General features: G+C 34.8%; 1 protein-coding gene across 2 annotated transcripts in view; it reads left to right on the top strand.

Annotated features, from left to right (window-relative positions):
- Positions 1-23,885, top strand: part of CDH9 (cadherin 9) — a 171,504-nt gene that overhangs the window by 30,431 nt on the left and 117,188 nt on the right. The window contains exon 2 of one of the 2 annotated variants that reach the window (XM_010353177.2): positions 22,434-22,710. In XM_010353177.2, the coding sequence (XP_010351479.1) occupies positions 22,483-22,710 (228 nt within the window). In that variant the 5' untranslated portion in view covers positions 22,434-22,482. Of the gene's footprint in view, positions 1-22,433; positions 22,711-23,885 lie in introns of those variants that run through there. The other variant, XM_030927589.1, reaches the window with a different exon arrangement.

The raw sequence follows: 23,885 nt of genomic DNA, 5'->3' as shown, positions 1-23,885 counted from the left end.
ATGAGAGCTGCAGGGAGCACTGCAGCATCTACCATGCAATCACATTAACACTTACTATAAACTGAATGTGCTTATGCCTTTAAAATGGCAAATGCAATAGTTTACAAGGACGCTCTCAAATATCATTTATAGTTTTCTGGGTAAATACATATTGTTTTTATTGCCCTTTAATAGAATATAATTATATTGCGACCTAATCAATAATTTCTTTTTGAAAGAAAAAGTCTGTAGTTGTATATTATGGATGCACTTACTTCTTAGGTTCTTTCTACACATATACTTTTTTTTTTTTTTTGAGAGAGGGTCTCACTATGTTGGCCAGGCTGAAATGCAGTGGTGCAATGTCAGCTTACTGTAATCAATGCCTCCCTGGTTCAAGTGATTATCATGACTTAGCCTCTCAAGCAGCTGGTATTACAGGCACCCACCACCATGCTCAGCTAATGTTTGTATTTTTAGTGGAGACGGGATTTCACCCTGTTGGCCAGGCTGGTGTCAAACTTCAGGCCTCCAGTGATCCACCCGCCTCAACCTCCCAAACTGCTGGGATTATAGGCGTGAGCCACTGTGCCCGGTTTATAACACAGTTTTATTTATTCAACTTATCTCCTTTTAAGGTCAGCTCATGATCCCCATCCTAGATATAATAAAAATAAAACCTAGTTAATACATTCAAGTAAACTCATCAAAATTGTGACAAACTCAGAATATTAATCCATATCTCCTCATTCCAGGTTTACTGTTCATTCAGTTTTTCTGTTCCAAATGTATAACGTCTATGTAAAATTACATAGTTATCCAAATGTAAGTCTTTTTTTTTTTTTTTTTTTGGAAAGTTTTCCTAAGTCTAGTTAACATGGAGCCCATAAATTTAAACTGAAAAAAATTAATATTCATCCTAATATCTAATTGAAATTTAGTGTCCTCCCCAATTATGACTATGGGTATCAATTCACAGCAATATGAGAAATATCTATGACTTTATCATCAGTAGAAAACAAATATTATACTAAATACCTTGTATGTGCATTACTTCTTTGAAATTTTGGCAATGATTAGACCTGCTGCTTGGTTTTGTTATTTATTGTATTAATTAAGATACACAGGTATTATTTTATCATAATTGTTTTAAAAAGTATTTCATAGCTCTATTTTAATATAATTGGTTTCCTATATAATAGTACATATTTTATGTATTTATGTGTGCTTTAAAAATATAATTCTGTCACCCGGCTGATAAAAAGTTTCATTGAAGGGGAAAAGTTAAGATTTATCTTAAAAATTCATAATAAACTCTTGAATATTTGATTACTATATTATGTATCATGTGTATCTCTACTTTTATAATAAGTTATTATAAATTTGCATGCATTTTATAATTTGCCCTTATATAGCTGTTTAATTTCCTTTTCTCTTCTCAGTATTGCCATGCACACCCTCCCCATCCACCTACCCATTGCCATCCTCCCCTCCCTATCCACAGACATAAGCTGGCTAACAGTTTGGGCTGAACTATTGCTTTCTCCAGCTAACTTAAGATAGAAGCTCTGTCAAATCAAACACAGTTTTAAATATAGACAATTTTTAACACTGTGTGCTTTTTCTCAAATGAAAAGTACTTTGTGTAGGCTGGCTCATGTAAGACACTCATTAGCTTGCATCTGACAAACTCTGATGTTCATTTCTGAAGCTGGAAGCTGACATGCAACCATAGGCTGAAAATTCATTTATAACTTTCTCTGCTGATTAAAATCTTGCTATATAAATCAAAGTTTTTCTTTCATTTTCTCAGTAGATTAAATATTATTCAATAAATGACTTCTAGGGGCAGTATTCTATTCAGGGAAGTGTCATAAACTCTCTTGTTATGTATGTAGACTATGTTTCTAAAGTGAAAACTCCTGAAGGAGTCTGTTGTTCTGTCCACCAAGAAAAATGCCTAGAACATCAGCAAACATTTCGTATTTATTTGATGAAAGGGTGAAAATAATACATAGATTTTTTGATGACTTCATGATATGTTACTCTATTCCACGGGAGCAGCATGAACTATTCACCCTTCCCTAATGCATCTGCCAAGGTATTTTCAGGAAGCAGATGACATACTCAAATGCAATCACTGGGAAGGGCTTAACAGAGGATGTGGGTATGGTTAAGGGATCTGACTAGGGATGCTACTAAAGCAGGAATTCTGAACAGAATGAGTCTCTTACCCATCCTGGCCCTGAAGTAACACCGGTTGGGAGCAGATATTACTCCAGAGAGAGCATCCTGTTATACTAGCAAAGCACCATCTGAAAGAAGCTGTGGCTCATTGTAGAGAAAAGCAGCCAACTCTCAGCAGTGCTGCAGAGAGGAGAATAGACCTCCCCTCCTCCTACCCTTAATCCCCTGCCTGTGCTTCACACTGGTTAAACCCAACCCGGTACTAATGAACTAGTGAGCCCAAGTATACAGTTCTCAGAGTTTACCTTTTGCAGCACTGAGTAAAATGAAGAAGACCTGAGGATGAATCGAAGAGTAAACATAATTTCTCATAAATCTAATAATAAGTGATGATTTGATAAACATGTTTATCTAAACCTCTCTTTCATATGACTAATTTTATTTTGTTTTATTTTTTAAAAAAGTTTTATTATAGGTTCGAGGGTTTTTGTGAAGGTTTGTTACAAAGATACATTTGTGTCACAGAGGTTTGCTGTACAGATTATGTAGTTACCCAGGTATTAAGCCAAGTACCCAATAGTTATCTTTTCTACTCCACTCCCTGCTTCCAGCCTCCACCTCCAAGTAGCTCTTATTGTCTGTCATTTCCTTCTTGGTCTTCATGAGTTCTTATCATTTAGCTCCTACTTATAAGTGTCAGTATGTGATATTTGGTTTTCTATTCCTGCATCAGCTTGCTTAGGATAATAGCTTCCAGCTCCATCCATGTTCAAGCAAAAGACATGACTGTATTCCTTCTTATGGTTACATAGTATTCCATGGTATATATGTACCACATTTTTTTTTTTATCCAGTCTGTCATTGATGGGCATTTAAATTGGTTCTATGTCTTTGCTTTTCTGAACAGTGCTGCAAAGAACATACACATACATGTGTCTTTGTGGTAGAATAATTTATATTCCTCTGGATATATAACTAGTAATGGGATTGCTAGATCAAATGGCAATTCTGCTTTTAGCTCTTTGAGGTATTGCCATCCTGCTTTCCACAGCGGTTGAACTAGTTTACACCCAGTACATGTGTTTGCTTTTCTCCACAACCTCGTCAGCATCTGTTATTTTTTGACTTTTTAATAATGGCCATTCTGACTGGTGTGAGATGGGATCTTATTGTGGTTTTGATTTGTGTTTTTCTAAAGATCAGTGATACTGAGCTTTTCTTCATATGCTGTTGGCCGCATGTATGTCTTCTTTTGAGAAGTGTCAGTTCATGTTCTTAGCTTTCGCTGCAGTTGCTTTTGATGTCTTTGTCATGAAATCTTTGCCCTTCCCATGTCCAGGATGGTATTGCCTAGGTTGCACATGACTAATTTCTTAAGAAACTTTCTAGAATTTGAGTTAATCAAATACTGAATATAATTTTAAAACTTTGATGTATTTTCTAAATTAATTTGAAAAAGAATTGAATGTATTTTGCTCTCACCATTAATAATATTAAATAATTATTTTAGTTTCTCTTTTTATACTAAGAATTGTCCATCCCATTACCCACTTAATAGCACTGAATACTGTCCATGTTTGTGCCTTTTTTCCAGCATATTAGCTGAAATATTCTGCCAAATATCAAATCTTATAAGCACAAACTTCAATTTTAATATTTTCATTTGTTGCTCTCCAATGATACTGAAATTGCATTATTGTTTTTTATTTAATGTAAAATTTCAACCACTTCCATATTTTTAATAACTATGTAATATACTGATAAATCTCAGTATTAAAATCTGCTGTAAATTCCAGACTACATTATCCAAATGCATGTTTGATATTTCCACTTGGATGTTAAATGCATATTTGAGTTATTATTTCCACTTGGATGTTAAATAGATCATACTGATAGATCTTAACATTCAAAATCAAAACCTTGACTTCCTACACCCACATACAACTTGAACATCTCATGTGTCTCTCATTAGTAAATGACAGCACTAATCTGCTGTTCAAGGCAAAGCCTTAAATTCATCCGTCACTGCTGCACTTCTATTAATTTATTCCCAGTTGTCTCTCCTCGCCATTTTTTTGAACAGTATATTTCAATCTCCTCATTATTTTCTCTTCCTCCTTTCATAACTTGTAATGTCTATGTTTTATGTAGCAGCCAGAGCTACCATTTAATATTTAAGTTATGTCGTGATCCTCTTCTGCCACAAATCCTCATGTGATTTAGATATTATGAAGATTAAAACAATTTATGGGTTGCAAGACTCTGAAATCCTGCTGTCGCTTCAATTTTGTTGTCTATAAAGCTCTCCTTATTCACTCAGCTGTAGGGACCCTTTTGTTCCTTCTGTGACTTGTAAGTTTCTGCCCTAAACATCCTTTCTCCGCTCACCTTCTCTCACACATACATTTTGCTGGACCTTCTCTCTGGAATGCTGTTCTCATTGATGTCATCATGGCTCATGCCCTATCTCTCCTCAGCTTTCTGCTCAAATGTCACCAGAAGAGAGAGGTCCTCTTTTTTTTTTTTTTTTTTTTTTTTTTCCAGAGAGGTCTTCTTTGACTATGATATCAAAAGTAACTACCTCCCCAATTTATCCTCCCCCACTCAACATGCTTTATTCTTCTTTTACTTAACTTTTAGAAAAGTTTTAGATTTACATAAAAACTGAGAAGCTAGTATATAATATTTAATATACATTTCAACCAGTTTTGCCTATTATTAACATGTTACATTGGAATAGTACATATTTTACAATTCATGAAGAAATATTGATATATTTTATATTTAAACTTTATCATTTATTCAGATTTCCTTAATTTATGTCTCCTATGTTTTTTCTTCTAAGATTCCATCCAGGATGCCACATTTCATTTAGTAGTGATGTCTTCTTATGCTTCTCTTGGCAAAGACATTTTCTCAAATTTCTGAGAAAATGTATTATTTTTGATGACTTTGGCATTGTTAAGAAGTACCTGTCAGATATTTTGTAGAATGCCACTTTGTTGGAATTTCCTCAAATTTTGTTTGTTTGTTTTGTTTTGTTTTCACTGAGCTCATGGGTCTGGAGTGAAGGACCACGGAGATCATGTGCCATTTTCAACATATCATAAGAAGGGTACTTACTATCTTTGTTTTAATATTGTGATATTGGACTTTATTACCTGGTTGAGGTAGCTTGTCAGATTTCTCCACTGGAAAGTTATTTGTTTCTTGCAATTTCTACACTGTCCTTTTTGGAAAGAAATTACTCTGTGCATCCTACACTTAGGAATTGAGGATTTACACTCTTCCTCTTTGAGGACAGATTATTTACATGCATTATTTAGAATTCATTTTTAAGATAAATTATCTCTTGCTGTGCAGAAGCTCTTTAGTTTAATCTATCCCATTTGTCAATTTTGGCTTTTGTTGCCGTTGCTTTTGGTGTTTTAGACATGAAGTCCTTGCCCATGCCTATGCCCTGAATGGTACTAACTAGGTTTTCTTCTAGGGTTTTTATGGTATTATGTCTAACATTTGAGTCTCTAATCCATCTTGAATTAATTTTCGTATAAGGAGTAAGGAAAGGATCCAGTTTCAGCTTTCTACTTATGGCTAGCCAATTTTCCCAGCACCATTTATTAAATAGGGAATCCTTTCCCCATTTCTTGTTTCTCTCAGGTTTGTCAAAGATCAGATGGCTGTAGATGTGTGGTATTATTTCTGAGGACTCTGTTCTGTTCCATTGGTCTATATCTCTGTTTTGGTACCAGTACCATGCTGTTTTGGTTACTGTAGCCTTGTAGTATAGTTTGAAGTCAGGTAGCGTGATGCCTTCAAGAGTGAACAGGCAACCTACAGAATGGGAGAAAATTTTTGCCATCTACTCATCTGACAAAGGGCTAATATCCAGAACCTACAAAGAACTCAAACAAATTTACAAGAAAAAAACAACCCCATCAAAAAGTGGGCAAAGGATATGAAGAGACATTTCTCAAAAGAAGACATTCATACAGCCAACAGACACATGAAAAAATGCTCATCATCACTGGCCATCAGAGAATTGCAAATCAAAACCACAATGAGATACCATCTCACACCAGTTGGAATGGCAATCATTAAAAAGTCAGGAAACAACAGGTGTTGGAGAAGATGTGGAGAAATAGGAACACTTTTACACTGTTGGTGGGATTGTAAACTAGTTCAACCATTATGGAAAACATTATGACGATTCCTCAAGGATCTAGAACCAGAAGTACCATATGACCCAGCCATCCCATTACTGGGTATATACCCAAAGGATTGTAAATTGTGCTGCTATAAAGACACATGCACACGTATGTTTATTGTGGCACTATTCACAATAACAAAGACTTGGAATCAACCCAAATGTCCATCAGTGACAGACTGGATTAAGAAAATGTGGCACATATACACCATGGAACACTATGCAGCCATAAAAAAGGATGAGTTTGTGTCCTTTGTAGGGACATGGATGCAGCTGGAAACCATCATTCTTAGCAAACTATCACAAGAACAGAAAATCAAACACCACATGTTCTCATTCATAGGTGGGAACTGAACAATGAGATCACTTGGACTCGGGAAGGGGAACATCACACACTGGGGCCTATCATGGAGAGGGGAGAGGGGAGAGGGATTGCATTGGAAGTTATACCTAATGTAAATGACGAGTTGATGGGTGCTGACGAGTTGATGGGTGCAGCACACCAACATGGCACAAGTATACATATGTAACAAACCTGAACGTTATGCACATGTACCCTAGAACTTAAAGTATAATAATAAAAAAAAGAGAGAAATTATCTCCTTGCCCAATTATATATTTGTTCAGTTGTTTATTTGTATCAGTATAAACTTACAGATACAGGTTGAACATCCAAAATTCAAAATCTGAAATCTGAAATGCTCCAAAATTCAATACTGTTTGAGTGCCAACCTGATGCTCAAACAAAATGCCCATTGGCACATTTTGAATTTGGGTTTTTCAGATTTGCAATGCTCAACCCATAAATATAATGTAAATATTTCAAAATCCGAAAAGATCCAAAACCGAAACACTTCTGGTGTGAAGCATTTTATTTAAAGAATACTCAACCTGAATTTATTTCAACCTATTGTGTTGTAACACAATGCTTCCTTATTTATTCTGTTGCTCAAGTTTTTCCAACTTTGGTCACTGTGAATGGTTCCAACCTTTCCCTTTAGAAAACCTCCATCAATGTAGCAGCTTTGTTTTGTTGAGAGTGTGTGTGTGTGTTAAGCACTCCTTTAATTTCTGACACTATTAGATGCTCCAAGTTCATCATGGATTTCCTTCTCTAATCTTAGCCATTTTTTGAAGGACCCTGATTCATTTTGATGGAAAATGGTATTAGACACTAAGAGCTAGATTATAGATGAGTTCATTAGTACCGGGTGACATTGCTTTTAGACCATCTCAGCTCACAGAGTAAATAATATATATGTGTATTTACTAACTCGTGTAAATATACATATCTATATAAATATTTCAAAATGTAGCCATCTATATCTATATTAAAATAAATGATTTTACATTGATGTCTTCAACTCATTTATTACCACATGGATCCTGGTAACCTCCTCTTGGTTATCTGTAAATTTCCACACCAAAAATGAGAAATCTGAATCCCAAAATCTGCCAACTACTTACTTAATTGTTCAGTTCCAGTATACAAATAGAGCAGCATGAGAATTGTCAACGCATACCTTTGTGGAAAACAACTTTATTAACTAAAGTCCAGTGCCTCTGTGTAATTTCTTTTCCATTTAGTCTTAGAAACTCCACTCAACTTTGGAAAGTTACTTAGGCCAGCATGTTTTCCTCCCACTCTCTACACTGAGGTTGTTTCACACATTTATAATACGGTTAGATTATCTTGTTTCAGCCTGAATTCTTTCCTGAAGCCATCTTTTCAGCTTCTACCTACTCAATGATTTTTTCTTTTAATTTGTATACGTTAAGGTTCACTCATAATAAGCCTTTATATAAAGTTCTGTGGGTTTTGGTAAACGCATGGTGTCATGTATCTACTATTGCAGTACTATGTACAATAGTGTCACTGACCTAAATGTCTCCTTTGCTTCACCTGTTTATCCTTCTTGTCTTTTCAAACCACTGGAAACCACTCATCTTTTACTATATCAAATTTTTGCCTATTGCAGAATGTCATATAATTTAAATCATTCAGCATGTAGCCTTTTCAGACAAGATGCTCTCACTTAGCATTTTGAATTGAAATTTCCTTTTGTCTTTGTGTGACTTGGTAGCTCATTTTGTTTAATTACTAAGTAATGTTCAATTACAGGAATCTATCACAATCTGTTTATCTATTCATCTATTTAAAAATCTAGGTTTTTTTCCACCAATTTTTGGAGATTAAGAATAAAGGTTCTATAAACATTAATATGTAGGTTTTCCTGTGGATATTATTTTTCAATCAAGTGTATATGTAAGTGTCATTCCTATGTTTTATGGTTTATTAGAAAGCTTAACTGGGGCTTAAGTTGTTCCAGCTTTGGTCACTGTGATTGATTCATCCTATATCCCTTTAAAATACCCACATCAATATAGTATCTTTGTTTTGTTGAGTGTATGGGTGTGTAGAATCTTCCAAAGAGTTTTCCGAAGTGGCAGTACCATTTTGAATTCTCATCAGCAGCAAAAGAGTTACTGTCACTCCATATCCATGACAGAATTTGAGATTCTCAATTTTTGGATTTTCACCATTCAAATAAAATAGGTATATCATAGCATCCTGTTTTCATTTGCAATTCACTAACTGCAATCATTTGGAACATTTTTATGCTTATTTGTCATATGTATATCTTCTTTGATAAGGTATCTTTGCAGAACTTTTGTTGATATTTTTGTATTCTTATTGTAGAGTTTTCAGTGTTCTTTGTATATTTTAGATAAAAGTCCTTATCAGATATATGTTACAAATATTTTCTTCCAGTCTGCCTTATCTTTCCATTCTCTTAACACTGTTTTACACAAAAAAATAGGTTTTCAATTTTAATAGAATCCATGTTATCAATTTTTTTTTAATGAATCATACTTTTGGTGTTGTATCTAAAATTCATTGTCGGACCCAAGATACTTTTGGCATTTGGAGTTTTTTCTAAAACTCACTGCCAAACCCAAGGTCACTTAGATATTCTTCAGCATTTTCTTCAAGAAATTTTGTAATATTTGTATCTGCATCATAAAGCAGAGGATAGGATTTGTTTCGTGTGAAGACAAAGTCCTTTTGTCCTCTGGAAAAGCCTTCTACACAGTTGGAAAATAAATAAAATTTGTAATTTTAGATTTATAACTAGGATCCATTTTATGTTACTTCAAGTGAAAAGTAAAAGCTCTCTGTATATATTTCTTTTCTTTTCTTTTTTTTTTTTTTTTTTTTGCATGTTGATGCCCAGTGTTTTCAGCACCATTTGTTGAGAAGATTATTCTTTCTGCATTGAATTGCCTTTGTCCCTTTGTCAAATGAGAATTGACAATATTTGTGTGGGTCTAATTCTGGACTCTATTCTATTCAATGACCCTATCATCTGTTCTTTCAGCAATACCATGCTATCATGATTACTGTAACTACATAGTAAGTTTGGAAATTATTTTTCTCTGTTTTTATTCATAACACTTGGTAACATTTGCCATTAAATTTATTGCTTTTTTTTCTTCTGCCACCATCTCTATTGAATAAGAGTCTCTGGTTAACTCACTGCTATCCTCGTATGAAGAGAAGAAGTCATTGCATATGGCATGATTTGTATCAACTTTGGAGAATGAATGTTACAGCTCATGCGTATTTATTTTTCCTTTTTTTTTTTTTTTTTTTTTGACAGAGTCTTGCCCTGTCACCAGGCTAGAGGGCAGTGGCACGATCATGACTCACTGCAACCTCTGCTTCCTGGGTTCAGGTGATTCCCTTGCCTCAGCCTCCCGAGTAGCTGGAATCACAGGTGCGCATCACCACACCCAGCTAATATTTGTATTTTTAGTAGAGACAGGGTTTCACCATGTTGGCCAGGATGGTCTCAATCTCCTGGCCTCGTGATCCTCCCACCTTGGCCTCCCAAAGAGCTGGGATTACAGGCGTGAACCACCGCGCCTGGCCTCATGTATATTTTTAAAAGACCTAGATACATATCTTATTTTGTTCCCATATTTAATAACTTTTTAATATATTAATGATATTGACTCATTCATCATAAAATCTTCTGTAATCCTAAGGGAAGGCCACTCAGATGGTAGGATGTGGTGAAACTGAATACTTCTGTCTTTTACATCAGCTTAATTGCTCCTTCCCTTGTAAAGCTTTATTTTCCTCCGATTTTCTATGGGTTCACAGACCCCCGTCTGTTGTGTATAGAAAACCTGTTGGTCATTGGTTGTTTCTTATTGCTCAAAGGCAAGTGTTAACACATGGACTTGTGCTTATATGCTGGGTGTGGAATGCCCTTGGCTTTATTATAGTCCAATTTCATGCTTCATATTACATCTTTTGGTATACCAACTTTAAAACCTTTTCTACAGTTTCTAGTATTTAAAAACGTTAACCAACCGGGCACAGTGGCTCAATCCTGTAATCCCAGCACTTTCGTAAGTTGAGGAGGGCGGATCACGAGGTCAAGAGATCGAGACCACCCTGGCTAACACGGTGAAACCCCGTCTCTACTAAGAATACAAAAATTAGCTGGGTGTGGTGGCGGGCGCCTGTAGCCCCAGCTACTCGGGAGTCTGAGGCAGGAGGATCACTTGAACCCAGGAGGCAGAGGTTGTGGTGAGCTGAGATCACACCACCGCACTCCAGCCTGGTGACAGAGCGAATTCCATCTCAAACACACACACACACACACACACACACACACACACACACACACAAATATTTGTTTATGATAATAACAAATTCTACTTGCTCCACCACTAATACTTTGTTAGCCAAAAATCTTAAACATGTCCGGACCGTAGACAGCTTTCTCCTAACAGTTGTTTTTCCATCTCTGACACTGATTAGAATGATTTGCTCATAAGGTATATGTCCAAGTTAAAAGATATCCAATATTATATCACTCTCCATTTTCTGTTTTTTCTTTGTGTTGTTTTATTCTAAGGCTGTATTAATTCAATAGATATAATAGTATCTTGGCCATCTCCAAGACAGACATCTTTGCAATGGAAGACCATATAAAATTTTTTAGTTCCCTGGTTTCTCATTCAAGGGGTCAATCCAATAATGTCAGAAAAATTGCTTACCTCTGTCCTTTAAATTGAAAATGGACTTGTTTATATATATATATAAATATATATGTGTATATATATATGTGTAGACACACACACCCATGTTTATACACACACATGTATCTCAGAAAGTAATTGATCCTTGTTTATTAAACTAGCTCCAACATCACTGTAGACAACAGTTAATTTTCTCATATTCTGGCAATGGGTTCTTTTTGAATCTTTATATTCTATCATTTCATATATTCCATACATATCATTATATTTAATAATATATGATGTTACTATTTTTATTTTGATAGACTATTAGCAAAAGCTCATTCAAGAGCTTCTTTTCTGATACTAGAACTTTTGCCTTAGGGAAGGCACAAAGCTGAATTTTTAAAGCTGGACATTTGATGGTGGTAGTCATCGAGGATTGCTTATATGAAGGGGCAGGTCATATTTCATTTGTCTAATTCTGTTTTCTTTAAACTAATTTTACACCATTAATTTGGACAAAGATAGTATACCAAATTACATGCCAGTACTTGGGCACAGAGTTATTAAAAAATCAGTAAATGGTTTTAAAAAGCATATCTATATCTATATCTATAGAGATATCTATATCGATTTTGTTATCTATACATATAGATATAGATAGCTATATAGATCTATATATAGATATCTATAGATATAAATATAGATATCCATATGGATATATCTATATCTATATATAAATCTATATAGATATAGATATAGGTATTAAGCTTAACAAACTAATGATTAAATATGTATGCATTTATACATGTGCACATATATGGTTATATAATAAATGTAACCACTGTTAATTAATAAGAAAAAATAAATTTAAGCATATATCCCTCAAAGTTATTTGATTTTAGATGATACCTCATTTTAGTGTTACTTATATTTATAGACTGTGTTCTTTATATATGTGTTATTTGCTTACCTAAGCTGTCAAGACTTGTCTCCCCAAATAGCATGAGAGACAAAAGAGAATATTGGAAAAAATCACAGGAATCTAGGAATCAAACAACATATGTATGACATTTTCCAAAACCACAAAATTATTGGGTGATGAGAAATAATTTGTTTCCTCCATTCAAACGTCAGAAATATAATTTGAAAAAATATTTAAATTACATGACCATATCACACAGTTTTGTTTTGTTTTGCATTTTCAAGATCAATAGATTAGTGTATGTTAAAGTTCATTATTGATCAAAATAGTATAATATTAAAATTAATCACAAACACTTGTGTCATTTGTACATTTCATCTGAGAAACTTTGTCTGAAGAACAAGATTAGAATAATTAAAATACCTTATCTGAGTTCAAACTTCTACAACTGTATATGTATAGCTATAGAGAGGAGAAAGTACATAATTTAATTTTAGATGTGTATTTTATATGCTGAAAATCCTATTTAATTACAGTAATGTACCTTTTTTGACATACAAATATTTAATAGACATTTTTCTAAGATATAATTGGAATATAATTAAGAAAGTAAAGGAATAATAAGGAAACTAATTTCAGTTTTTAAAGTTAACAAGATTCGAGTGAGTTCCCTGATTACAAAATTAAAGTTGAACCACGCTTAAAACATTGTACTTTATAGTATATCTGATAGTATTTATTTATCAACAAAAATGTGATTAAAATGCAAAGCATTTAATGCTGACAAATAATTAGGCATAGCAAATTTAGTAATCAGCTTTTTCCTATTGAATAATAATATGAAGAATTTTTAATAAATCCCACAGGATAAAAAGCTTGCTATCTTTAAAATAAAAATACAACAGAAAATCCTTTTGGGTGCACACTTTTGTCCAAAAGCAGAGGAATGTACAGGTGTTAAATTGGCCCCAAGAGAGTTGTATTGACGTTCCCTAAATAAGAAATAAATTTAGAAAGAATTATGAGAAAAATAAAGAAGATATACCATCAAAGGACTATAAAGTTGAAGCAAACATTTTGTAATTTATACCAATCATGTTGTGAAGTTTATACAGAATCTCATGCTATGCAAATTTTTTTGAGAATTACTCTACCTCGCTGCAGATTTTTTCCCATTTGTTAGGGGGGAAAAAACCTGAATGTTTTCTTTTTTTAATTTTTTTTTATTTTTTTTTATTTTTTTTATTTTTTATTATACTTTAAGTTCTAGGGTACATGTGCATAACGTGCAGGTTTGTTACATATGTATACTTATGCCATGTTGGTGTGCTGCACCCATCAACTCGTCAGCACCCATCAATTCATCATTTATATCATGTATAACTCCCCAAGGTAATCCCTCCCTCCTCCCCCCTCCCCATGATAGGCCCCAGTGTGTGATGTTCCCCTTCCCGAGTCCAAGTGATCTCATTGTTCAGTTCCCACCTATGAGTGAGAACATGCTCACTCATGAGCATGTTTGGTCATGGTGTTTGGTTTTCTCTTCTTGTGATAGTTTGCTAAGAATGATGGTTTCCAGCTGCATCCATGTCCCTACAAAGGACGCAAACTCATCCTTTTTTATGGCTGCATAGTATTCCATGGTGTATATGTGCCACATTTTCTTAATCCAGTCTGTCACAGATGGACATTTGGGTTGATTCCAAGTCTTTGCTATTGTGAATAGTGCCGCAATAAACATACGTGTGCATGTGTCTTTGTAGTAGAATAATTTATAATCCTTTGGGTATATACCCAGTAGTGGGATGGCTGGGTCATATGGTACATCTAGTTCTAGATCCTTGAGGAATTGCCATACTGTTTTCCATAATGGTTGAACTAGTTTACAATCCCACCAACAGTGTAAAAGTGTTCCTATTGCTCCACATCCTCTCCAACACCTGTTGTTTCCTGACTTCTTAATGATTGCCATTCTAACTGGTGTGAGATGGTATCTCATTGTGGTTTTGATTTGCATTTCTCTGATGGCGAGTGATGATGAGCATTTTTTCATGTGTCTGTTGGCTGTATGAATGTTTTCTTTTGAGAAATGTCTGTTCATATCCTTTCCCCACTTTTTGATGGGGTTGTTTGTTTTTTTCTTGTAAATTTGTTTGAGTTCTTTGTAGATTCTGGATATTAGCCCTTTGTCAGATGAGTAGGTTGCAAAAATTTTTTCCCATTCTGTAGGTTGCCTGTTCACTCTGATGCTAGTTTCTTTTGCTGTGCAAAAGCTCTTTAGTTTAATTAGATCCCATTTGTCAATTTTGGCTTTTGCTGCCATTGCTTTTGGTGTTTTAGACATGAAGTCCTTGCCCATGCCTATGTCCTGAATGGTACTACCCAGATTTTCTTCTAGGGTTTTTATGGTATTAGGTCTAACATTTAAGTCTCTAATCCATCTTGAATTAATCTTTGTGTAAGGGGTAACGAAAGGATCCAGTTTCAGCTTTCTACTTATGGCTAGCCAATTTTCCCAGCACCATTTATTAAATAGGGAATCCTTTCCCCATTTCTTGTTTCTCCCAGGTTTGTCAAAGATCAGATGATTGTAGATGTGTGGTATTATTTCTGAGGACTCTGTTCTGTTCCATTGGTCTATATCTCTGTTTTGGTACCAGTACCATGCTGTTTTGGTTACTGTAGCCTTGTAGTATAGTTTGAAGTCAGGTAGCGTGACGCCTCCAGCTTTGTCCTTTTGACTTCTTCTCAGCACCACATTGCACTTATTCCAAAATTGACCACATAATTGGAAGTAAAGCACTCCTCAGCAAATGTAAAAGAACAGAAATTATAACAAACTGTCTCTCAGACCACAGTGCAATCAAACTAGAACTCAGGACTAAGAAACTCAATCAAAACCGCTCAACTACATGGAAACTGAACAACCTGCTCCTGAATGACTACTGGGTACATAACGAAATGAAAGCAGAAATAAAGATGTTCTTTGAAACCAATGAGAACAAAGATACAACATATCAGAATCTCTGGGACACATTTAAAGCAGTGTGTAGAGGGAAATTTATAGCACTAAATGCCCACAAGAGAAAGCAGGAAAGATCTAAAATTGACACTCTAACATCACAATTAAAAGAACTAGAGAGGCAAGAGCAAACACATTCAAAAGCTAGCTGAATGTTTTCTAAAGGCCTATTTTCTCCCAGTTCAACTCTTTCTATTTCTCTATCCATTTGTTTATGCACTGGAACGTTAAGTCAATGTCATACATGATCCCAGGCTCAAATAAGTAATTATTTATATTAGGCATTAATAAATTAACCAATTAATTTTGCAAATACATATTAAATGCAGTCTACATGTCAATAACTTTTATGCAGGACACAATAACTAGCAAACTACTTACCACTATATGTGTTACATTTAGACTAGTTGAAAAAGTCAGTAAGCATATAATCTATTAAATGAAAGAGATAATAAAAGTTGTGGTAAATCATGTGAAGGAAATGAGTGGATGGTATAATAGAAAGCAATAGAGACTAAAACGGGGTAAACTATTTTTTAAAAGGTTATTCAGAGACTTCCTCCAAAACAGAATATAATACAAAAACTGAAGGAATGAGGAGATGGCTATAGATGAGCAAGATAAGATAGATCCAGGTCAGAGCGTGAGCAAAGGCAAGAAGTCCATGAATTGGACAAGTGCTTAAAGCACATGGGAGGTCTTCAGGTGGGCGCACATGGAGCAGTATCACTTTGTTCTAGTCAGTCCGTGCTGCTATATAAAGATACCACAGACTAAGTGGCTTAAACAACAAATTTTTATTTCTCACAATTCTGGAAACTGGAAAATCCAAGATCAAAGCACCAGCAGGTCTGCTGTCTGATGAGAGCACCCTTTCTGGTTTACAGACAACCATTTTCTCATTGTATCTTCACATAGCCAAGAGAGAGAGAGAGAAAAGAAAAGCTCAGGTACCTTCATGTCCTTCTAAGGGGACTAATTTCATCATTAGAGGCTCCACTCTCATGATCTAATCTAACCCTAGTATCTCCTAAAGGCCCCACCTCCTAATAATATCAATTTGGGGGTTAAGATTTTAGCATATGAATTTTCGTGGGCCACAAATATTTAGTCTATAATATTCCACCCTAGTTCCCCCCCAAGTCATGTCCTTTTCACATATAAAACACATTCATTTCATCCCAATAGCCCCCAAAGTCTATACTTATTCCAATATCGACTCTATAGTCTAAAGTCCAAAATCTCATCTAATATCATGTAAATAAGATATGGATGAGACACAGGTATTATTTATCCAGAGTAAAATTTTTCTCTGCATATGAACCAGTGATTACAAGCAAGCAATGTACTCTCAAAATACAGTAATGTGATAAGCAATGATAAGATAAATACACTTATTCTAAAAGGGAGGAATAGGAAAGAGGGAAAGGATGACAGGTGCAAAGAAAATTTAAAACCCAACAAGGCAAACTCCATGAGATCCTAAGCCTTGAGAATGATTCTCTTTGGCTTAGTGCTCTGCAGTCCAAGTCCACTGGGGCAGTAGTCTCACTTTCTGAACCTCCTGGCATAGAAGTCCCATCCCCATGGTTCTGGGTGATCACCCCCACCCTGAAACCCTATGAAAAAACCATCTGGCATGTTGAAAGTGAGGCAATGGTCCCGACTTTGAAACCAACAACACATACCTGAATTATCTTTGGATTTGGAGTCGTTCTTCTCTTGTCTTGAATAATAGTTCTTTTTTTTTTTTTTTTTTTTTTTTTTTTTTTTTTTTTTTTTTTTGCAGCTGAATAACTGTATGGAGCTGGCCTATACAATCCAAGAAATCCATCAACTTTCTTTCATTCCTTCCCATATCCTTCTTCTTCATTTCAAACTGGCAGCTTTCTTCCTGGGGTGTCATACTAAATCTATGGTTCACATCCCTACTAACACCTTTATCAAAAGACACTTAGCCACACCTTTAGTATTCTCTCTCAAACATTTTCTCATTTTTGTAATATGAAGAGCCTGAAAATTTTTCAAATCTTTAAACTTTGCTTCATTCTTGCTAAACAATTCCATTTTAAGTAATTTTTGTGTCTCACATTTTACTATAAGCATTCAAGGGAAGCCAAGATGCTCCTTCAACAATTTTCTTAGAAATCTCTTTAGCTATGTATTCTATTTCACTGCTCCCAAATTTTACATTCTGTAAAACACTAAAACATAAATACAATTTAGCCAAGTACTTTTCTACTTTATAACAAGGATACCCTTTTCTCAAGTTTCCAATAACATGTTCCCCGTTTCCATCTGGAAGTTCATTAGAATGGCATTTACTGTCCATATTTCTATCAACATTCTGTTCCATGTTACCACGTTATTTAGATATTCTTTTTTTTTTTTTTTTTGAGTCGGAATTTCACCCTTGCTGCCCAGGCTGGAGTGCAATGGCATGATCTAGGCTCACCGTAACTTTCTCCTCCTGGGTTCAAGCGATTCTCCTGCCTTAGCCTCCCGAGTAGCTGGGATTACAGGCATGCGCCACTATGCCAGGCTAATTTTGTATTTTTAGTAGAGACAGGGTTTCTCCATGTTGATCAGGCTGGTCTCGAACTCTTGACCTCAGATGATCCACCTGCCTTGGCTTTCTAATGTGCTAGGGTTACAGGCTTGAGCCACCACGCCTGGCCATTATGCCATTGTTTAGATATTCTTCAAGAAGATTAAGCATTTCTCGATTGTTCTCTTTTCTTTCTGTAACCTCACCAGAATCATCCTCAATGATCTATTCACAGTAATGCAGACTTTTTCTAGCATGCACCTTAAAACTCCCTCAGCTTTTACCTATTATTACCCAGTTCCAAAGCCACTGCCACATTTTTAGATATTTGTTATAGTAGCAAACCACTTCTGGTACTAATCTTAGTTTGTGCTGCTATAACAAATTATGGTTTACTAGGTGGCTTACAAACAGCAGAAATTTATTTCTCACAGTGCTGAAGCCTGGGAAGTCTAACATCAAGCAAGGCATGGCAGATTTAGTGTCTGGTGAGGGTCAGTTTGCTGGTTCATAGATGGCCATTGTTCTGCTGTGTCTTCACATGGTCAAAAGGCAAAAGATCCCTCTCATGTCTCTTACAAGGGCACCATCTCATTCATAAGAGCTCTACCTCTATGACATAATCAACTCCCAATGGCTCCATTCCTATTATTATCACCTTGAGCAGGGTCTCTCAACCCCCAGTCTGCAGACCAGTACTGGTCCATGGTCTGTTAGGGACAAGGCTGCACAGCAGGAGGTGAGCAGCAGGCAGGAGAGCATTACCAGTTGAGCTCTGCCTCTTGTGAGATTAGCAGCAGCATCTGATTCCCATTAGAGTGCAAATCTTATTGTGAGCTGCGCATGCGAGGGATCTAGGTTGCATGCTGCTTATGTGAATCCAATGCCTGATGATACATACATACATTTGTACATATGCGTTTATATATTTATCTGTATATGTATCCATATGTATATATAATATATATATGTGTGCGTACATATTCAAGTTATAGTATAAAATCATTAGAACCACTTTGTTCCCTATTTTTAATTATGCCCAAATAGTGTTAGTGATAGAAGTATAAAAATTACTTCTTTATTTTGACCAAGAATAAGAAAAGAATGGATTCTTCATTTTTCCAATAGATCTGTTTTTCTCCTGATATAAATGACACTCAAGAAATCACTCAGTCATCCACCTAGTTCATAAATAATCTAGAAGTTATATTTATTTTTTCTTCACCCCCCCATAACCAATATATAAGATGATATTATCTATGTTTTTGAATATCTACATATGTGAATTAGATCCACATATTAGGTCTGATTTCCCAGAAACAAACCCTGAGACAAGGATTTTTGTGTAATTTATTGGTTGAAAATTTTGTTCTAGGTAAGGAATTGCAGGATTAATTGGAGTAATAGGACACGGATGGAAAAGAAGCCAAACAAAGGCATCAAAATCCCAGCTTCATTACGATTCTGTAGGAAAGCTCTAGAATGTAAATAGTATGTTGGGTTTCATACGTCGGCACCTGTTACATACTGGCAATGGGATATTATAGATGTTTGTAAACTTGGAGGCACACTACACATCCTGTGCATGTGGGCAAAGTGGTTCCAGTAGCCAAGGGAACTTGTTCAAAGACAGTTGCAGGTGCAGACCATTATAAGCAAAGGCATAGAAAAATTGTAGTGTATGTAGTTCTGGTGTGTGGCCACATTAAAGGATGAAAGGGAATCTGAGCAGCGTTTCAGTGTCTACTTCAAACCACTTCTCTATATGCCTTAATCATCTCTTACTGGACTAGAGTAATAGACCCTAACTGATCTCTCTCTTAACCAAATCCCTTTCCTGCCCTCTAACCTATTTTCTAGTCTGTGCCAGATTGATCTTTTCTAAACATATCATGTTAAAATCTTCCAACTGCTTTCAATCGCACTGAAAATAAATGAGAATTTCTTACTGTAGTTTATAAATGCCTATGGGATCCTAGCACCTGCCTGTCTATTGTCCCATCTAATAAAACTACATTGTTCCGCTCAAAGGCCTATGTTCTACACAAAATGGGCATCATAGTTAGAACTGACCCCAGGAAATAAAGAATACCCTTTGATTTATCTGGCAAGTCTTATAAGCAAGGTCAATGATCAAAACAAATTCTACCAGTGGGAAGAAACCAGGGTAAACAGTGTGGTCAATGAAGGAATTCGTTGTATCAAAATAACAGTTATCCTTGAGATTCTCTGACTGTTCATTTTCCACTACAGCATCATTGAGCTACAAAACAGGGGGTGTATTCTGAGCCAGTGACCACTAGGTGTTACTCTTCCATTACACATTTTTCTAAGCATTATTTAACATTGTAAATTTCTGATATCTAATTCAGGGTTTTATATTGGCTGTGGCCAAATTTACCAATTATTCCATAGTTTACAGGATTACAAATAGCCACATAAAGGCTGATGCTAATAACCATAACCTGAGATTTTGGCATTGAAAAATGGTGTAATTTTGGATTATTGTAATTCTGGAGCTTAACCCTATGTATGTATTAAGAGCAGCATGTATTTGTAACCATATGTTTGTATTAAGAGCTAAGAGTGACCAATTTTTAAAATAATAGATATGGAAATTAAGGTACATAGATGTGTGGGACAGAATCTGTAGCTCTGGACCATAGTAAGAATCTATAATACTACCTGTCACTTACCGTTCTCCTTTCTGCTGAGTTGGACCCATATCTCTATGCCTATAGTAGGGGCAACCATGCTTGATGATGACAGTGATAATAATGATGCTTGTGATGATCATGATGATAATGCTAATATGCTGAGTTGTGTGCTAGCACTGTGCTAACTCTTCTACAGGCATTGTCTTATATTAAAAATGGTGTTTAAGACTGTGTATCTGAAACCTGGCTCTAATACTTATTACCTGTATAACTTTTGTCATGTTACTTAAATTCATCATGCCTCAGATTTGCTATCTTCAAAATAAAATAAGTCATTGTAATGTACAAGACTATTACTTTGTATTGATAAAAGTTTAAAATACAATTAACAACACCACCTTGTGGATCAGGTACCAATTAAGACCAGGTGATATAGGTTGGTATTTGAAAATATCACAGATAGTAAGGCAAAAATCCAAGCTAGATCCTTATATTTGACCTTTATACCTTGTTATTCCCATTACTGAATTCATAGATGCTTGGTCCAACACTGGGTTTCTGGCTTAAATCAGGTAAATGGGAGCCCATTCCCAGGATTTTTAAAACTCCAATTAGAAAAGACTATCAGTTGCTTTCTAAAATTGAAGATTTTAAATCTGAGTTCAGGAGATATCACTCACACAATTTATTCAGGTTGAGGAGGTTTAGTCAGGGTGAGAGATGAAATGAGAGAGAGAGAGAGAGAGAGAGGCGGAGAAGAGCGAAAGAATATAATACTCAAGCCCCTAATTCTAATTTTCATAATAAGGAAATGCCCAAGTGCTTCTTTGCTCCTTTTGTTATTTTTTTTCCCACACTTAATTTGATTTTATAACCCAATGACTTTTTTGCCTACTAGTTTGATATTGGTTTCCATTGCTTAATAGATCATAGCCATTATCATCTCACATCTTGTAAATTAAATATCATACAAATTAAAACCAATTTGATGACAAATAAAACTAATTCTGAAATATCAAATGAACTATGACTTTCATACAAGAATAATCAACTTATTATATTAACAGGGAGATATTATTTCAAAATTCTGGATCAGATTACTCTATACATAACATGCGTTATCTAATTTTGCAATATCAACTTTGTATGCTAATTTTTTCTTATTATTTTGGAAAATAAATTTGTTCTTAATTACCATGTAAAATGTTTTTATTTAGAGCATGTACTCCTCAGTCTCAAATAAATTTGAGTGTCCTACTAGATTAATTGTTGGAAAAATAGTTATTGATTGGAAAACATCAACATGGTGCTAAGTATTGCAAGACACAATCCTAAGTATATTAGGTACCATATAATGTGCCTTGAGGCAACATTTCAATCTGATGGAGAAGGATTATAAAGAGGAAGATAGGGGGCAGAGTAGAAAAACCATTTACTAAAAATGATGGATTATGAGAAGTTCTCTTTAAAATATATAATTTCATATATGTATGTATATGCTAATAAATATTCTACTTTTATTAGTCTTAAGGACTATGGAACATTTTCTGTGATAATTTGTATACTGTAGAGCTTATTTCTCAAAATATTTAGTGTTTTAAATTACAAAAATATTAATACGTATCTGATTGTTTTATAGTAATCTTAAATTAGCTGCTAAATTCCTGCTTAGTCTACTTGAGCTTTGTATGTCTTTCCACTTATCTATGTGATAAATGAGTTTTTCATGACCGTTCACTGATGTAGAAATATAATGTACATATAGTACATAATAAAATTTAAATAATGTCTGGAATAAGTTTTTCAGTATACACGTTCTGGGAAAGTGAAACTCAAGCTAATACAGCCATTTTTTTCTCCTTACTCTCTAGGAAAAACAAACAATACATTGAATTTGACAACCTGCTGAAGTTTCAGATAATGAGGACTTACCATTGTATACCATTACTCATCTGGACCTATATGTTCCATACAGTTGATACCATCCTATTACAAGAAAAACCTAACAGTTATTTATCAAGCAAAAAGATAGTGGGTCTGACAAAAGATGATGGCAAAATGCTACGTCGCACCAAGCGTGGCTGGATGTGGAATCAGTTCTTCTTATTGGAAGAGTACACAGGTACTGACACACAATATGTAGGCAAGGTAAGAATTTATGTATGAGAAATCTAAAAGCTGAAAGTGACAGCTATTTATTTTTTACAGCAACTTTTCACATCACTAGTGATTATTAAAAATATTTAACTAATTATGTTCAGAAGGTGTGATATTGCAAATTATTTTAGTGGGGAAGAACAAGGAGCCATATTTGGATTCTAAATGTAAATCAATATCAATAATAAGCATAAGCTACTAAGTCATATGTGGATGGATGTGATTCATTATTAATCAGCTAGATATTATTTAATCGTATGTGTATTAATCTAACCAAAACTGTCCTTGAAATCTGTTGATAAATAGTTTATCATAATTAGGAATAGTATACTGTGCATGAGAAATAAAGTACTTCCAGATGTTTCTATTTCTTAATATCAGCTAGGGTGAGCTTCCTGCTTGTAATCTAGACAAAAGTGTTTAAGGCAGAAGGATAAAGACAAGATTAAAAAAAAGAGAAAGAAGACACTATCTTTAAGAAGATATGCTTCTGTGTTAGCAGAAACAAATTCGCTCATTAGCAATCAGAAGCACTCAATAATAGAGAATATGTAAATCTCTTCTTGTGTTCAATTTGGAGGAAGCAGATTCATTGCCCCTCTTTCATTGGTGTTTAGAGACTTCTTTTTCTTTAACTCATTATCTCTCTAGTTTTCTTTCTTTAGTGGCATGACCTTTCTGACATCCATAATTTTCTATATATCTATCATCCTTTTCCTTACCAATCACATTCATACTATTATAAACGCAGGATAATTCATTTGTTAAGTATAATTATTCCCAGTTTACACCCGTTGCTGAGGTATATTAAAATTTTTACAACAAAACAAACAGTTTTAAATGCTAGCAGTCTATACAGATCATAATTTTTTTTTTTTTTTTGAGTCATGTCATATATGTACTTGGAGGGACTGTAATGGTTTATGTATTGCTTGACTCACTGACAACACCAGGCACATAAATTAGATCAGGCCAAAAATGGAAAAAAAACAAAAAAACAAAAAAAACACCACACACACACACAAGTATCTAATATCACAAATGTCATGCTTGTACCTTTTAAAACAGGAATACATTTGCTCTGTGAAATTGCCAAAATTTTGATCTAATTCTTCCTTATGTGTGCGGGGCAATAAAATGCAGCCTCCTTTATCAGAAGCCTATTA

The sequence above is a fragment of the Rhinopithecus roxellana genome, chromosome 3 (assembly GCF_007565055.1).
Source record: "Rhinopithecus roxellana isolate Shanxi Qingling chromosome 3, ASM756505v1, whole genome shotgun sequence".
NCBI classification, from domain to species: domain Eukaryota; kingdom Metazoa; phylum Chordata; class Mammalia; order Primates; family Cercopithecidae; genus Rhinopithecus; species Rhinopithecus roxellana.
Note: the sequence above shows the minus strand (reverse complement) of the source record. Positions and strands in the feature narration are given on the sequence as shown.